Source organism: Sander lucioperca, chromosome 8 (genome assembly GCF_008315115.2).
Source record: "Sander lucioperca isolate FBNREF2018 chromosome 8, SLUC_FBN_1.2, whole genome shotgun sequence".
Classification (NCBI taxonomy): Eukaryota; Metazoa; Chordata; class Actinopteri; order Perciformes; family Percidae; genus Sander; species Sander lucioperca.
The window spans coordinates 13,548,422-13,566,840 of record NC_050180.1 but is presented as its reverse complement, the minus strand read 5'-3'; the positions used below and the strand labels follow the sequence as shown (position 1 = coordinate 13,566,840).

General features: G+C 38.5%; 1 protein-coding gene across 1 annotated transcript; it reads left to right on the top strand.

Moving 5' to 3' along the window:
* Positions 1-4,581: 4,581 nt before the first annotated feature.
* chmp2ba (charged multivesicular body protein 2Ba) lies at positions 4,582-17,991 on the top strand. Its single transcript, XM_031281731.2, has 6 exons — positions 4,582-4,839; positions 7,959-8,050; positions 12,829-13,023; positions 14,119-14,221; positions 14,507-14,613; positions 16,215-17,991. The coding sequence occupies exons 1-6, from the start codon at positions 4,806-4,808 to the stop codon at positions 16,326-16,328; spliced, it is 645 nt and encodes a 214-aa protein (XP_031137591.1). The 5' UTR covers positions 4,582-4,805; the 3' UTR covers positions 16,329-17,991.
* The last annotated feature ends 428 nt before the right edge of the window (positions 17,992-18,419 follow it).

The following is an 18,419-nucleotide window of genomic DNA, read 5'->3' as shown; positions in this document are numbered from 1 at the left end:
TTTCATTGTAGATTCCCTCTTTTCCTCTTTGTGAATCTGCCCTCTATTCTCCTCTTCCTTTAATCACCCTGGTACTCTTTGTGTCCTCCCTACCTTCTTCTATCCATCTCTCTCCATCTGGATAGCAGTGAAGTATCCATCCATCAGAGAGAAGTACTGTTGAAATCCCGTGCCTCCCATCACAGCCCCTTGTTTCTCTGTTTGCATACATACATATTTCAGCCTGCCTACATGTCAGGGGCACAGAGTAGAATTCAGCATATGGTCATATCTTATATCCTATTATGATTCAGGATTTACGCGTGATAAATATGGGGAATGAGATATACATTCTGAGGAGGCCTGAGGGAGCTTAGTTGAAATTCTATTGCAAATGACAAAATAGAAAAACATAAACAAATACATGGTTTTGCTGACATATGGGGCCGATATTGGCCGTCTATTGCTGTAAAAATGAGACATCGAGTCAGGATTGTCTGTCTTTGTTGTGGTGGATATGATTGTGTCTGAATTTGATTTCTAATAGACAGTCAAGCTAAAATAGAGTAAAAAAAGAGTCACATAAAGGTGCAAGAATATAATATGGTTGGAAACAGAAAACCCTTGCCATTTTTGTGTGGTTGTTAAGAATGAAAATGGCCAAATTGTTATGAGTGGTAAAATATCAGTCAGCTCTGTTTCTACCAAAAAAATGGGCCTTCGCTAGGGTTCCATTGGGAGCACTTCTGATTAAAAGTTTGTTTCGTGCATTTATTACTGACAACAACTGTTTTCACTCATACATCGCTGGACCCAACACTTGGCTTTATCATTGGATGTCCATGAATGGGTTTATCTGTAAAGAGGAGAAAAAACACAAGTGTTACAAGAATAACTCCACAACCATCAAATGAAAAGATCTGAGCATTTTTTGATGATACCTTAAAGCTGAAAAGCTTGATGTGCTTTGTGGCTGCGACTCCCACTGATTTTGCAGAGATCTCATTTCACACATGAACGTCTCTCTCTTGTGTGTGTGTGTGTGTGTGTATGTGTGTGTGTGTGTGTCCATACACTCTGTAGTTAGTGCCTTAACATTACATTTCTGCTTGCCCCGGGCTACATCACAGAGAGGAGGAAATTATGAGATAGTTGAAGCAAGTGGAGAAAAAAGGGGAGAAAGTGATGCTGAAAGACAGTGTAAGTGAAAAAGATATGAGAGGCATTTATTTGCATTTTATTTCTTTGTTGTTTCATTCATAACTTTCATTGGTTGCACCTAACACAAAACAAGTTGTACAAGTTTAGCAAAATATTAAATATTAAAGGCCCAATATATCCATCACAGGTAGAGTCCCAGATTTGAACCACATGTATTGATCTACATGCTCCTACTTTGTAGCAGCAAAGCAGACAGATACAGGCTTAGTACCTGCAGGCCCTCTGGGTGCTTGGGGCTGGAGTTATCACCACAGGGGCCCTCTGATGATGAGATCGTTTAGTGGGGGTCCCTGTAGTCCTCCACTGATTAGCGCCAACCATCTTCCCTAATAACCTTAACAAGAACAACGCCTCAGGACGACATGCTGATGCACACAGGCAAGTGCGCGCACACACACATACCTCCTTTGAGATAGAGAAAAGAGCTAAGGGCACCCCATCCTCCTCTCCTGCTCAAAGTCACCCCTCTCTCCTCTGCTCCAGCCATAACTTGGCATCTCTCACTATTTCTGGGCTGAGACCCCCCCCACACCACCACCACATTGCATCTTTTGTGCTACCTCCCACCGCTACTTCCAATACAGTCACACAGACATGCACCAAAATGAGTTGGTTATGGTTCAAGAGTCCCACCATCGCACATAAAGTTGCTCTCAGCATTAACATGAAATAAGACAATACGAATAAATGAATACGCTGGAGTGCAGGGAAACCCTCGCCTCTCGGGATAAAGAGATGAGGAAGGAAATTGAGAAGAACAGAATATATGTTGCTGTGGAAGCCGTGGTGGTTATTTCGTAGACAATAACTCCCTTTGTGTATTGTTTCCATACAGAAGTATACATATTTGTGTGCTATGACCAGTGTACTGATACAATGTTCTATGCTATGCATAGACTGCTTGAATACACTACATGCAAAAAAACACTTGAAAGACTGAAAGGAATGGAGAGCCAATTAAGACACCAGTTAGATTAAATATCCTGTAAATATGAAATGTAAAATCCATGTCAACTCAATATAACTTCATTTGCTTACTTAGCCTTATCATTAAGCAATAATGAGAAATGTATGGAAGTACATTGCATTCAAAAAATTTAAATAAATTAGACATTATTATAAGACCTTATCTCGTAATTATGAGTTACTATAATATATAGAAAATATGTCCTAATTATGAAATCAGGATTACTTCTGAGCTCAGGCTTTTATTTTGAAATTGTGTGTTTACTTCCGCTTCCTTCTCACTGCACTCCGCTCATCCCTGTTTCTGCATGAGAATGCTGTAACATCTTAACACAATGTTTAGTCGGTGTTAAGTGTATTCATTTCTGCCGTGATAGTGATGGTAAAGACTTATTTTAGTAATTAGCCTGCTTGCTGGCTACTAAGCTACCTGGCTAGCCTTACTAGCTTGTTCTGTATGTTATTGTTGCTGTGAACGTTTCCTCCACAGAGAAAAGTAATAGGCTTAAACCAATCTGATGACTCTGTGCTCTTTTCACAGGCAAACAACGAGACAGCCCAGAGCCCCCGCTGTAAAACACCAGACTCAAGCGAACGGCAATACACAATCAATCAATCAATCAATCAATCAATCAATCAATCAATCAATCAATAAACACATTTATTAAAATACCACGTGTTTTTATAACCCTTGTACTAATTATGCAAATATGTGCATAAATTAGCATTTTTCGTCTAGTAATGATTAATATAGCATTAAATCCATCTACAGTAATTACAGCCTGTGTTTTCTAATTATAATAGAGCCATGTTGGTAGCGTTAAATGTGGTGTCTAATTACAGCATAATTTTATTTAATAATTTTTTTGAGGGTAGAATAACGTCTAGCATATTTTTGATCTGGTATGGCATTGTATTTAATTTCATATTAGACTATGATCTTGTTAAATGGTGTCTAATTGTGTATTAGTTGGTTTCTAATATTTCTGTTTCTAATAAGAGTATATTTATTTGGGTTTAATATGGGAATATATGCGGTTTCTAATTACAGCATAATTTAGTGTTATATGGGGATACGAGATATGAGGTTATAACTGTGTTTCTTTCCACATTTTTTTTCAGTTTTGGTCTCGTGTGATACAAAGTATAGCTTATTAGTAGGGTTGGGTACCGAAACCCGGCTCCACTATGGAACCGGTTCCTACACAACCGGTAGGAATCGGACCGGATTAGAACGCAAATTTCGGTTCCTCATTTCGGTTCCACTTAATGTGTCGACTGAAATATTTTCCCTCTGTCGCTCCGAAACGGATGTCAATTTTTTTTTAACTTTCTCTGTAGTCTACCGTTAGCTAGCTACCGTAAATGTAGGCTACTTTTAAAATGCCATATTTTCACTTGGGAAAGTACTTTAAAATGTTAATATATTGTTAAATTTAAGTTTAACAAGAATCGGTTTAGGAATCGGAATCGTTTTAAAAGTACCGGTTCGGCATCGGAATCGTAAAAATCCAAAACGATACCCAACCCTACTTATTAGGGCTTTTTACTGTAACATAACGTGCCGCCAGTTAGGTGTAGTTATCAATTGTTTTTAATCTGCTTATATTTTCTCATTATGGAAGTGTTCCTGCAAGAAGAGAGGGATGTCAGACTGGGCTTTCCATCGACTTCAGATGCCTGCACAGTGTTGACATACTAATATTAATGCCAGCCACATTAAGCAACATTAATATTTCCCAGTGTCTCATACCGAGAAGGGAATAAAAACAGATTCAAAGCGATCTGCTTTGCCCACTGTCTTCTGATTCATAACTTTTCTCATAATATGGATCTCTTAATTACGAGATCTTTTCTGATAATTACGAAATATTTTCTTGTAATTATGAGATAGGAACTCATTATTGTGAGATACGGTGTCTATTTATTATTGTGAATGCAATATTGCGCTGCCATACTATACGCTTTCGTTGAAAAGTCTTCGTAATTGTCAGTTTTATTGTCAGTTCCTTGCCTTTATGCTGCCTTCAGTTACCGCATGGAATATTGCTTACTCTTTGTTTAATGGACATGAATAAACAGGACTCATAGACTAATGTCTCAATTTAAACATTTTTACTTTTATTTTATTTAACTTTTTTTTTTTTGGTCATTTAGACAGCGGTCACTCTTCTATGACAGTAGGACTACCATTGTCTACCTTTTCCTGTTCCACCCCTGTACGTGGATACATAGATCTCTGGGTCCAATCAAATACGTTGGCATTCGGGTGACATTCATTGGATTTACAATACAAATGAACATAGAAGGGTGACACCACCGTGTTCACACTTTTTGTTGTTGTATTAATTGGCATCGTTTTGACGAGTGAGACACACTTTTCTGATCATGATGGGGCATTTTACGAGGTACAATTGAAGGCAGCATAAGAGTCCTGCCGTGACGTCATGTGTGGAGCAGTTGAGTCAGTCAGCTGAGGGAGGAGGAACTCCGACAACAGAAAGTCAACCAGGAAACCGAAGCTGCTGAACTGACCCACCGCCTTGGTGTGACGGCCAAACGGCGGTATTAACGATAGGAATCACAGTATAACAGTACAGGATTTGCCTTTGATATTTAAGGTGATACAAAGCAGCGACATGGCTTCCCTTTTCAAGAAGAAGACTGTGGATGGTAAGTTTGCTCTGTGTGAAAAGCTAGCTAACTTGTTTGTAGCCCGGCTGTACAGACTGCTGTGTTGTTCCCATCTTACATTAGCTATCCCCAGGTAACGCTAACTTGTGTAACCTGTTCTAGGTCTAGCTAGTTGAGTCACCAGTCACACTGCTGACTGAAGTCTGAAACCAGCGTTGAAGCGCCGCAAAACTTAATGTAGTTTAGGTTTATTAACATGCTATTTGTAACATACATGACTAGGTTCATGTCACAGTGTAACTGGGAAAAACAATACGTGGTGTTACTAGTTCGTTTAGGTTAGTTTCAACTTATTGATCTAGCTAATCGTTAGCTATCTGTTAACATTTGGTCCATATAGGAAAAAGGTGTCTGTATTGCTAACGTTACACAAGAGCTAAGGTTAGGGTTAAGTAATTGTTTTCCAAGTCGAAACCGTAAACATAAAACCCCAATTATCATAAAATGTGTGTCAAAACGTTGAATATGTAATGTCAAATAGATATTACCAGATATAACATTTGTTTTAACCTTTTATATTCTATCATTGGTATTTCTTTTTTCAAAATAATCCTAGGGCTACTCCACCTCAGTTCCATCTCTCACATTGTTTGTCTAGAGAAGCTAACATAGCCTACATTACTGTCCATTTGTGTTTGACACAGACTCTAAGTAACTGCCTTGCTGTGCTGTGATAAAATAGCTAGAATTGTATCACAAACAGCGAGATACAGTTCTCTAATGTCAAGGAAAGGCTTAGGATATTATAATGATGCTGTCTTTATAGTCGGATGTGGTCATTTTAAACTGTAATATACAGTGATGTCAAAATTGTCAAAAGCCTTTCAATCTGAATATTTCAGGATTTGTCTCCAGGCTAGGTAATTAGCCTTACAAGGTCAAAATGGAAAACCAGCCTCTCTTTTATCAAATTTAATGAATCAATTATTCTATTTCAAATACTGATTATATTGACTCCAAGGCCTGGATTTCCAAATGGAAAGCAGATTAAAGTTCAACTCCTCTGTACCCCAAACATTCTTGTGTGGAGAATTCCATAAAAATATCAAAGAATATTACCTGCATGTTTAAAAATAGGCTCTGTTGGTTAAGGCAAATCTTTTCACAGCACCGCCTACCTACTCCTCCCTTCATTGTCATTCCAGTTTCACCCATACCGACTGTCTTTATACTGTACTTACTGTGCCGTGTTACCTCTACTCCACGCCAGTCTGCTGTCGGGGCTTCCCAGCTGTGACATTTCGCAGTCTTCATCTCATATTCTTGAATTTCTCTCATCTCTTGCTCTCTGTCCAGAGTTTTTTCGTTGTTGCCCTGGGTAGGGTGGCTGTAGTGGTTTCTGGATATTTGGCGAATGGAGAGGGGGGGGGGTGGGTAGATCACACATATTTGTAGGACGATATCCCTCCCACTTTGAGACGTTGGCGGCACGTCACCTTATACGTATACATGCACCATTTCCACAAGTGGTCCAGGGCACTGACGTGTCTTGACCAAGTTCATGATTGCTGAACTTTTTTTTAGAAAGAATGAGCATTTTTCGCCAGTGGTTCACATTTTCCTTTTTATGTCATAAAGCAACTTATGAATATGGAGCTAAATCAATTGTTTAAAAATGTATTGTTCAGTTCTTTATTATTTTTTTTTAACTAATATGTCTAAACTCCCAATGTCTTCCCAGAGAACCTTTTTATTGTTTTTGTAATTCTGTGCTCATCTATTGACATCTATTCGTCCTGGTAGAGGGATTCTTCCCTTTTTTGCTCTTTTTAAAGTTTCTTCCTTTATTTTGGGAGTTTATTTATCCTGAATCTTTACTTTATTTAATGCTTGGAAGATTCATCGTGGATTTAAAATGTCTAAATAGATATTGTATGTGTATTGGCATTAGCCATTAATAATGACATTAGCCATTAATAATGACATTAGCCATTAATAATGATTGCTCTTGGGGGAATTACTAGAATTGTTGGGTTTTTGTAAATCATAGAGTGTGGTCTAGACCTACTCTATCTGTAAAGTGTCTAGAGATAACTCTTGTTATGATTTGATACTATAAATAAAATAAATTGAAAAATAAATTGAATTATTGAGCTGTATATTTCAGCATTCAAAAACACCACAGAATTTAGACTGAATCTGGTTTAGGTTATAAAGCTGTAATTTGTAAACTGTATATGTTTTCTGTAGTGCCAAGTCTACAATAACGTGTTAACTGAAAGCGTCCCAACTGCAGCTCAATTTGTTTTCCTCCTGAAGGTGTGTATGTGACACTGTTTCCTGGGGTTGTTCCTCACTCAGCATGGATGAATGTATGACTTCAGTGTCATACATTATCTCACATGATGCCACTTTGTGTGGGTGGTTTAGAGCTGACTCAATATTGGTGTGAGCTGTCCAAGCAATTCCGAACTTGGCAGTGTCAGTATGCATTCTCAACGTGCTGCTTGTTACCCCGAGGTATTTCGCGTGCATCTGGGCGCATACTCAAACATGCTTACCATTAAGCCACTAAATAGATGCTTTAGATTTCCTTTCGGTGCAGCTGACCCAGACCCTGCCCTTTCTAACTGCATTGCACAAAAACACAGTGAAGTCCAAATTAAAAAGATAATCATCTTAACAGATTTTTCAGTTCTTGTTTTTTCACCTATACTGCACTGAGAATGAAAATGATGAAATGATAGAGGGCAGTCCATAATTAAACTAAATAGAAGATGAACAACGATTTTCTGTTCAGCTTCTGATGATGTCGGTCATGAGTGAGTGATGGCAGATTTCGAGACTGGAGTGATCTTACCACCACTACACATAGTTCTATTATTATTATTATTATTTTTTTGGGATGGTCACCACAGGGCAGAATTTTGAGTAGCCAAGTGTTTTAGCTTGACTTTCCTGTTGAAATACAACTGATGGGAAACCATACATATTTGATAAGCATAAAAGTAATACGTGTAATTACATGAATTCCGGGATAATGTATGCATTTTGGTATCTGAAAAAGGGTGTTATAAATGTTCAGGTATTGTAGCTTTTACAAAGTAAGAACTTTCTTTCTTTCTTTCTTTTTTCTTTCTTTCTCTCTCTCTCCAAAGACATAATCAAGGAACAGTCTAAGGACCTGCGTGGCACTCAGAGGCAGATCACCAGGGACAGAGCAGCGCTGGAGAAGCAAGAGAAACAAATGGTGGGAACACACACACACACACACACACAAAAGTCTGGGGACCAAAAGTATTTTCCATAGATTTCTACATATTGCATCAATGCTTTATTAAGACCCCACTGCTCTCCCAACACATAGCTATCTGGGATTGAGCCTGATTGGCTAATGGGTCTAAATGAATAGACTGGAATGAGCTGGTGTGTGGTGGCTTTGCTTTAGGCAAGTGTCTCTCTCTCTCTCTCTCTCTCTCTCTCTCAAACTGTATTAACAGACACACATAACATTTCCCCTCTCTGAAAGATGAAAGAAGCCGGCTGTGTCCTCTCCCCTCTGTTGTATTAAGTAAATATCATACAGGACATAATTACCTCCCTGGGGGGACCAGACTTCTATTTCTCATTAATGCTTTCTGCTAATTAGTCTATTTTTTTTTTTTTTATTCTTTGTTGTACGTTTTGAATAAAACACAATTTTGCTAAAAAAAATGGAAATGACCTATATTAACAGTTTTGCACAATCATCACTGTTCTTTGACCCCCCCCCCCCACCCCCCACAGTGCATGCTACAAATGTGAGTGTAAGCACTTAAAAGTACATTTTAAGTCAAGTTGTTCATTTTCCATGTAGTTTTATAGGACTAACACATTTTAGGTAAATTCTAGACCCTGCATGCAAAAAAAACATATCAAGTTGGATTAAATTGGGCTTCCTGAAACAAAAATACATAAAAACATATGTAAAAATTCCATGATAGTTGGATTGAAGCTGCTATTAGCAACACATTCTGTTGTTTAGAGCAACAGTGATGGAAGAAGTATTCAGACCTTTTACTTAAGTAAAAGTACTAAAACCACACTATAAAAATACTCTGTTACAACAAGTCAAAGTCCTGTATTGAAAATGTTGCTTAAGTAAAAATGTGTAAGTATCATCAGGAAAATGTACTTAAAGTATTACAAGTAAAAGTACTCAATGCAGAAAAATCCTCACATTTTAGAAACTGGAAACGATCGAAACCGTTCTGTCAATCAACTAAGTGTTTAATCAGCGAATTATTTCCGCTGGACTTGTAGGCCTATATCTTGTTGGGTAGTTTAATTTTTTATAATAAAACATTTTATAAACTACATGTGTTTTGTGTGCAAAAACCTTACTTTGTAAACTAACTAGTAACTAAAGCTGTCAGATTAATGTAGTGGAGTAAAAAGTACAGTATTTGCCTCTGAAATGTAGCGGAGTAGAAGTAGAAAGTGGCATGAAAAGAAAAGACTCAAGTAAAGTACAAGTACCTCAAATTTGTACATAACTACAGTACTACAACTACATTCCACCACTGCTGAACAATCTTTGTCTCTTGTTTAAACTTAAAGATTCCCAGTTTCTATCAGGCAAAGTCTAACAGCCTCACATCTGTGTGCTGCATTCTTCTATGAGAGCGCTATCCATCCATCAGACCATCACCCCTTCACCCCCTCCCTCGCTTTCTGACAGGGCACTAAATAAGACATAAGCTTCACATCAGAAGAAGTCCCACTGCTCTCATTTGTATCTTTTCCCCGTTAAAGCATTTATAGTTTTTCAGATGATAGTGCAGTTGACATTATTATTGTCACTGTGAGCCTTTTTTTCTACATGACATTAATTGGATTTTTTTTTGTGTGTGTGTGTTCTTGTTTAACTATATTCGTGGGGTCCAAAAACCGGGAATACAGTATACTTGTGGGGTCAGGACAGCTTTGTGGGGCCAAGATGCTGGACCCCACAACTTTAAAGGGCTGTTTGAGGATTAAAGCCCATGTTGCAGGGTTTATTTTCTAATGAATTTGTGCAATTTGCTTGTTGGTAATAAACATTTAAACTGTTACCCAACAACATCAAATACAATGGATATCACAAAACGGAATAAAATACGAAAAAGTAGTACTATTTTACAGCAGTTTGCAATGATTCTCTTTTCCCCCACAATGCATTGCATTACGTCACGTTGGGGAGACGACAGACGAAAGCCCTGTCTCTGTTCACTGTCTATGGGCTCCATGGTCTGTGCCACTGGTGTTGCAAAATATGGCTTTTGGTCTCGACCGAGTCCATGTGGCTTTATTATGTGTATAATAATATTGGAGGGAAAGTGAAACACAGCTTGGACGGGGATGCTGTTCGGCTTTTCACAAGTTTAGACAGCTAGCTACGCCGATGTTTGCTAACGTTAGCGCAACAGCGTTAGCCTAGACTGCTAGCTAGGTAAATATTACGACTGCCTTCGGAGTTTCCTATATCTGCGTCCACGTTGTCAACATAAGACATGTTGCGTTAGTGCTCCTTTTGTACCATCATTTTATTGAATGAAATGTTAAGCTTTGCTCCTACGAGATGGGTAGGTTTTTGTTAGCTACATACAAATCTAACTGGCTATAGTTAGCCTGTATGCTAGCGGAATTAGCTAACATTGCATAACCAGCCAGCAACTTCGGCAATCAGCAGTAGTTTCGGTAAGCTAACCACGACAGTATTGTCGCCCACAATCAACCTCTCCTGCTAAAAGCAGTCAATCTGCAGTGATGTTTGAAATAGAGACGCTTGTGGATGTGTTAGCTGTCGTGGTTAGCTCGCCGGAACTACTGCCGAAGCTGCTGGCTGGCTACGCAACATTAGCTAATTCCGCTAGCACAGGCTAACTATAGCCAGTTAACTTTGTGTGTAATGTAGCTAACAAAAACCCACCAATCTCGTAGGAGCGAAGCTTAACATTTCATTCAATACAATTATGGTACAAAAGGAGCACTAACGCCACATGTCTTATGCTGACAACGTGGACGCAGATAGAGGAAACAACGAAGGCAGTCGTAATATTTACCTAGCCGTCTAGGCTAACGCTGTTGCGCTAACGTTAGCAAAACGTCAGCGTAGCTTTAGCTAGCTGTCTAAACTTGTGAAAAGCCGAACAGCATCCCCATCCAAGTAATAAATAAACACTAGGCAAATATGTTGTTACTGGAGCTAGTAGGGTCCATCAAAACGTGAGATATCTAATCGACAATGTGTTTACAACGTTGGGGGATTTCACAGGTGGGACTGACTGGCAAGTTAGCCCATAGCTAACATGATGCCTTCTATTTCTAGATCTAGCTAGATTACCAGTACTTATCTGAACTAACGACATGATCACTGCCACTAAATATAAAGAAAACATTGACTTTCACTCGGTGCTATTCACTGACAGTAAAAACACCTCTTCCACCTCTTCCTCATTCCAGTCAGTCACCATAGTTCTAGTACTAGACTGAGGCACGTCTCCCCAACGTGACGTCATCACCGAATTGCGTTAAAAAACCCACTAAACGACTAAAACGGTAAAAACTGGCCTTTAACACTATTTGGTGACATTTTTAACAATGATATACATATGTTGAGTGCTTTATGTACCCATTAATCAACAGTGGTGGTTAACCTGCAACATGGGCTTTAAGACTTGGTTTTAGGATTAGGGTTAGAATTAGGTTAGGGTAAGGGTTAAAGTTAGGCACTTAGTTGTGATGGTTAAGGTTAGGGTAAGGGGCTAGGGAATGCATTATGTCAATGATGGGTCAAAGATAGTGAAACGCTGTGTGTGTGTGTGTGTGTGTGTGTGTGTGTGTGTGTGTGTGACACCGAGAGACACACTAAGCTGAGTGGGGAATGTCTGTTGCTTCATCAAACATTAATAATTGATTGTTTCCTGAAGATGCTTTTAGCTCACACAAGAAATAAACAACACATGCTGGTGCTGTTCTATCAGTGCTGAGAGGCTTGGCTAGCTTACTGTAACCTGCAGCACCACTCATGTCTCTTGGGAGGCTCACAAACACTCATGCCCTCACACAGGATCCCTGTGGGCATCACTGTATTATTCTGATGTTTACCAAGGCTAAAAGAATGTATTTGCTGCCAGTATGAAGAGCTGGTCCAGATGACTTTATTTACTGTGTCTATATTTGCAAACACATTGGTCTCTCGGGAGCATTGCAGATATATTTCAGTTTGTTTATCAATGCGTAGTGTGCGTATGTATGCACAAGGTTGGGTGTGTGTATTATACAGTAAAAGGAAATCATTTTAGCACTTTGCAGGTCATAAGATCGGTAGCAGAACAGAGATGTTATTTACATAATACTGATTACACAATATACTCTGCAAAAGCCCTCCTGATCTTTCAGTCGTGGAATGTCATTTCAAGATGGCGAAAACGAATAATGGTTCTAAAATGTTCCTTCAAAACTGGCATCGGTGTGGATTGCTCATTCAGAACTTTTGGGTGAGTTGCTGTTGACAAGGCTGCTGATTATTCCATCCTGAATCTCTTAAGATCGTAATGTGGCATTGGACATGGTTCAGCATGTCGTATTGCTGAAACAGATGGAATATTGGTGCTGCTCACTGACACTATAAAGTTCACAAAACATTACTTTGAAGAGAAACACATCTGTTTTGTATGGTAGCGGCTTTGCTACGGCTAATCTGCAATATGGGCAGCCTTAAACTCTCTATTTTTCTTAATTTATATGCTTATACACAGGAACATTATCTCTAAATATAATGCGTATTGTCACTGTTTGGCAGATGCATTACTTACCCATTAAACCAGGAGACACTAGGGCTTAAATTAGAATTTACTTTTTCTGTCATACAGTACCATTCTGTAATATGGAACATGGACTCCAGTCTTACAATTGTCCTTAATATTTTGTGTACAGTGTACTTGCACTAATTTGCAAAAATTAGCATACCAAAATTGACACACTATTCTCGTCTGCCCCCTTCAGGAGGCTGAAATCAAGAAAATGGCTAAGAGTGGCAACAAGGAGGCATGTAAGATTCTGGCCAAGCAGTTGGTCCAGCTGAGGAAGCAGAAGAACCGCACATACGCCGTCAGCTCTAAGGTTACCTCCATGTCTACGCAGACAAAAGTCATGAACTCCCAAATGAAGATGGCCGGCGCCATGTCTGCAACAGCCAAGGTAAGATCCTGGATCCTGTCCTTCAGGTCAACTGGTCTGAGGGCAGGTTTTAAAATATTGAAATGGCCTTTCAGACACTTGATACCCATTACATTCAAATGACTGTTTTCGAGAAGTTAGGTGTGTTTCTGTTTTGCATGTTAACTAGTTTCAGTGTTTAGTCATATCAATATTTTAGTGTTGTAATTAAAGCATTAATGTGGGATGTGTTCATTTTCAAAGCCGAGTCTGCTGGCGTCGTTGCTAATGAAGTGTGAAAGGTGGTAATTGGCCAGGAGCGACGTACTGTACAGAGTCAGACTTTGCAAACGTACACAGGTCAAATATAATTAGGCCTCAGATTAATGGAGTGTGATGAGGTGGGTGTATGGCTGTTTCAAAAAAGAATGTTTTAATTGTTTTATGTCAGACGTACACAAAGTTTTTTAATACGCAGAATTTCCTTGGGAAAAAGTTGCAGTGTCCATTCAAATTACTCAATGAATAGTGCAGCCCTTTCCTCTCACACAGCTATGGGTTAGCATGGTTTAAAGCAGTATGTCAACGCCAGTGAAGTGGAGACCGGGATATATCTAATGTGTTGTGTCAGGCTCAGCCGGAAAAGTAAGCCACGTTTGTGCTGATCTTTCACAGGAAGGAAGGAGATGCATAATTTAGAATCAGTGTTTTTTGAGTACTTCTATTATCCTGACTTGATAACGAATTCAGAGGGAGTCTTCTAAAGCCCTATTTCAACCAAACTAATATTTCCTTGAGGCACACGCTGATTTTATAATAGGTGCATAAATCATCTTGAATTTGCTCCTTGGGAAACTGCCTTGTCCGTAATACGAACGGTGATTTACCTTAGGTTCTCTAAATGACGACCACGTGAATCAAACTTAAATTTCTGCTTGATTTAGTTTTCTTCCACATTTTTTTACCACCTGCTTATGAAAAAAAAATAAGGCAGTATAAGTCTAGCATAAAGGTTTTGCTTATTTGCTACATCCCTTCACTGCCATTGTGTTTCTTTTCTCAAGAGCAGCTCTTACACAATTCTGCTTAAAACCTCAGGATGAATTCTCAAATCTTTTATTTTAATCGTGTGTACAGACAATGCAAGCAGTGAATAAAAAAATGGATCCACAGAAGACACTGAAGACAATGCAGGACTTCCAGAAGGAGAACATGAAGATGGGCATGACCGAGGACATGAGTAAGGACTTATAAAACCCACATGCACACACAAAGAGCTCTGGTATTTACAGGCTTGCCAAAACCAGATTGTTAGGATATATGTGACCGGTGTACGGAGTGATGGGTGTTGCAATCCGTGCTTTGACGAGGGAAAGAGAAATGTAGTTGTTTTCAACACACCATCATCCACACATGCATACATTTACTACTTTGATTTTTAGCTATCTCTGAGACTGAAAATCAATGTGTTAGATTGAATTGACCCGTCTGTCTTTATCTCCTCCCTCCCTGTCTCTCTGTCCAGTCAATGACACTTTGGATGAGATCTTTGATGGATCGGACGATGAAGAGGAATCGCAGGACATTGTCAACCAGGTTCTGGATGAGATTGGCATTGAGATCTCAGGAAAGGTGAGAAATTCAAAAGATAGAGAGAGAGAGAGAGATAGAGAAACTACCACTGACCTTATATATCCTACATACCTTAACTTCACTCACTCTGACATCTCTCCATTAGTGCATGTATAGGTACTGAGCATGTGTGTGTATTTCAGGCCTGTGTGTAATGTGTATAATAATAACAGAGTGAAAACATTGTAATTTCCCTTGCAGGATTAATAAAGTATAAATTATTATTATTATTATTATTATTGTTATTATTATTATTTTTAGTATTATTTATACTACCTTCTGTTTGTAAAACACTTTGCCTATGGGCAATGGCTTTTTAAATATATGTGCGTGTGTGTGTGTGTGTGTGTGTGTGTGTGTGTGTATATATATGTGTGTATATATATATATATATATATATATATATATATATATATATATATATATATATATATATAATATTTTATTTTATCTAAGTGTTACCACTATTCAGGATTGAAATGAGAAAATGTAAAAGCACATTTTACACCTGTAAATCATCCCCCAGCAACATGAACTGAACATTAAGTGTTCCACATGGCTTTTACTCGACTGTTAAAATGTATTCCAGTTGCCACATGGTGGGGCTAGCCTTCAGCTCTTCTAACTCTTATGTACTGTAGTCTGTGGAACTGCCAGGCTGGCCACCTGCTGCATGTCTGGCTCCCCCTGGGGGCTTCATGAGTTATTACCTCTCATAATACAATGTTAAAAACCCCACAAATTGTTCCATAAACAAGCCCACAGCTGGAGAGAACAAACAGGCAAGATTCATAAAAACCTGCAAAACCTGTTTTTGAATTTAGGAGGGGTAATTATTTCCTGCTCAATCACAATAAAAGACAGAGGAAGGCAGAGAATTCCCTGAATGAGCTCATATTGTGCACTTCCTTGGAAAAGAATAAAAGCTTTCTCAGTCAACCCCTGAAGCTGAAAAGAAGTTACAAGACTTATAAACTATGGTATTTTTGAGAGAAGCTAATGTAAGTAAATAAGCAGCCATATGTGTTATTGTCATATTCAGTGGAATTATGATTCAATGTATAATGATTTTACGTATGGCAAATAACAAATGCCGAAAAATGGCTTTAGTTTTTCAGCAAGGACAAAGGTAATTTTAAAATAGTTTGAATTGAGATCCACATCATTTAATTATGCCAGAGATTGTTGTAACACTTTTATAAGCCTTAAGAACATATTCGACTATTAACCAACAAACCTGGGAAGCCATACTTTGTGATTTCTTAACATTTTACTTTGTTTTTCATGCAAATGAATGATGATTGATGCTGTAAAAAAAGAATCCCTGTGTAACTGACCCCCACTTGCATATAGTAATTTAAAGAGACATCATAAAGTATTTAGCAGTATGATTGCTATGTGGAGTTGATCATTTTCAAATATAATACAGAATAATTGTGATCAAATTTGAACAGGTCTTTTACATTAGGCTTTGGAGCGGCAGTTGGCTGCTATCCACAGCAGCATAATCTTACAACTACCAGGCTTTGTGATTGTGTTTGTCTTAAATTTGAATTGAGTTTGCCTGCTAATGGGATTTTTCTGCCCATGTGTTTTTCCAGATGGTGAGAGCTCCAGCTGCAGGAAAGAGCCTCCCCAGCGCCGCCTCATCCAAACAGGCCACCATCTCTGACGACGAGATCGAGAGACAGCTCCGAGCTCTGGGAGTGGACTAATTGTCTTCTCTGTATTAATGTTCACATTATAAACCATGTGCAACATTAATACGAATTGATACGGACTCTTTTAGACACATTGGTTTTTGTTAGTGTTGAAATGCTACAGGTGTGACAAATGGTGCGCACACACACACACACACACACACACATTAAGACATTCAAAGGCATGCAGGCAGACATGTATATTAACACGCACATACTCACACTTTTTTTGGCAGGTTGCCTTACTGATCATTAGGGGCAGAACGTCTGATCTATTTATGCGAAAATAATATTTATTATTAAACTGGAGTGGCCACAGCCTGAAGGTGGATCAATAATAGATGTTTGACCTTAAGAGCTCTTAACCACCTACGCTGTCGTTCCCCACCCATCTATGTCTTCATAAGGGCTACAGTATATGAGACCATGGGACTGGCTTTTACCCGTCTGATGTTTTGGTAGATCAGCTTTTACGTGGCTGATGATTGGATTGTCTTTCTCCTGCAAGTTTTAATGAGAAAAACATGGTAATTAAAAAGAGTTTAGGGGTTGTGGGTAACCAGATGGAAATCTATACTTCCTACTCACACCATTTACGCGATTCACTTCCTCTGAGGCAAACTATCCTCTACTCCATGTGGATGTTCTTCATTGTGATGTGGGTCAAATATCCTGTGGTGTCAGAAATGGGACACAACTACCATGCAAGTGAAAGGGAGAAAAAGCCTCAACAACTGATCACTGTCTCCACACAAATGGCGACAGTGGTCAACTAGCTAATGAATTATCATGTTTTTAAAATCCTTAGGTACGCTACCAGTTACTGGAGGTGATGTAACTCAGACAAACATATGCATGTGAAATGTATAAGTGACTAGGGTGAGACCTTTACTTCATCATAATGCATGAGATGGTGAGATGGATTGATCATTTAATTTGCACCTCGGAAGATGTGATGCTGTACAGTTTGTGTGAGAAAACATAATCAAACACAAACTAGGACTAACGTAAGACTGGCGTATTGAAGAGATTTGAATCGATTGTTTGATGCTACTGAGTAATCAGTTCTTTTTACGATTCTTGGTTGATCTGATTGTGTATCTTAAATTGGACATGGGGTTAACAGTGATTGTAGGATGGTACTGGTCCTGCAGTCCCTCCTCTCTTTCAGCTGCTGTGCAGTTACTGTCATATGTTGTTTTAAGCTGCCTCGCTCACAAAAATACACACACACACACACACACACACACGCTACAGCAACAAAGTGATGGAAGTGTTTGCTAAAATTACACTGTGATCCAAGAGATGTTTCTCTTCTTCAGAGCTGAAGCTGGCTCTTCTATACAGTCATAAATCAGTGACAGGGATATATTAAGTCTTTGTTTTTCTCCCTCTGACCTTTTGTTCCCACATTGATTTCCATTGCCAAAAGAAATTGAAAATGTTTTCATTCTTGCATGCATCTGACATGTGCGATACACAATTCATTGGCTTTTTGTAAATCATTCTTTCCTCTACCTTTTTAACAGTCTATAGTTAGTGGAAACAAACACATTTCCACACTTTTTAAAAGGCGTATGTATACTCCTCTTTATTTGTTTGGTCATTGTAAAGTGACTCTGTAAAGGGTTTATGGCTTTTGTAATGAATAAAATTTCTTCAGGTACATGTTGATGAACCTCTGTTATGTTTTTCTCTTTACAGGATTAACTACAAATGATTTAGGCTACATCTCTACAGACTATTTTCAAATTCCATTTTTTTTTTTTTTTTAGTTATACAGATGTATTTTCATCACCATGCCAGCCACGTTATTGGCTCCAATTTATTGTAACAGTTTTGCCAAGTTCTTGCAACTTGATCCAGTTCCATCACAACGAGCATCAATCTACAAATACATTTTCATATCATACAGAGTATGTAAATAGATGCAATCAAATAAATAGGAAACACCAGCATGGCCACTGCAAAAGCATTAGCTGTGATGTAAAGTGCGTGTGATTTGTACTAAGTATGTAAGTAAGTAATTAACTGATGCAGAATAAAAGTTATATTGCTGTGTATATATATATGTTCTCTTAATACATAAAAAGTAAAGTACCAAGA

Coding starts and splice junctions, on each gene's coding strand:
- chmp2ba (XM_031281731.2), top strand. CDS start 4,806: ATGGCTTCCCTTTTCAAGAAGAAGACTGTGGATG. Junction 14,222..14,506: donor GGGCATGACCGAGGACATGA/GTAAGGACTTAT, acceptor CTCTCTGTCCAG/TCAATGACACTTTGGATGAG. Junction 14,614..16,214: donor GCATTGAGATCTCAGGAAAG/GTGAGAAATTCA, acceptor GTGTTTTTCCAG/ATGGTGAGAGCTCCAGCTGC.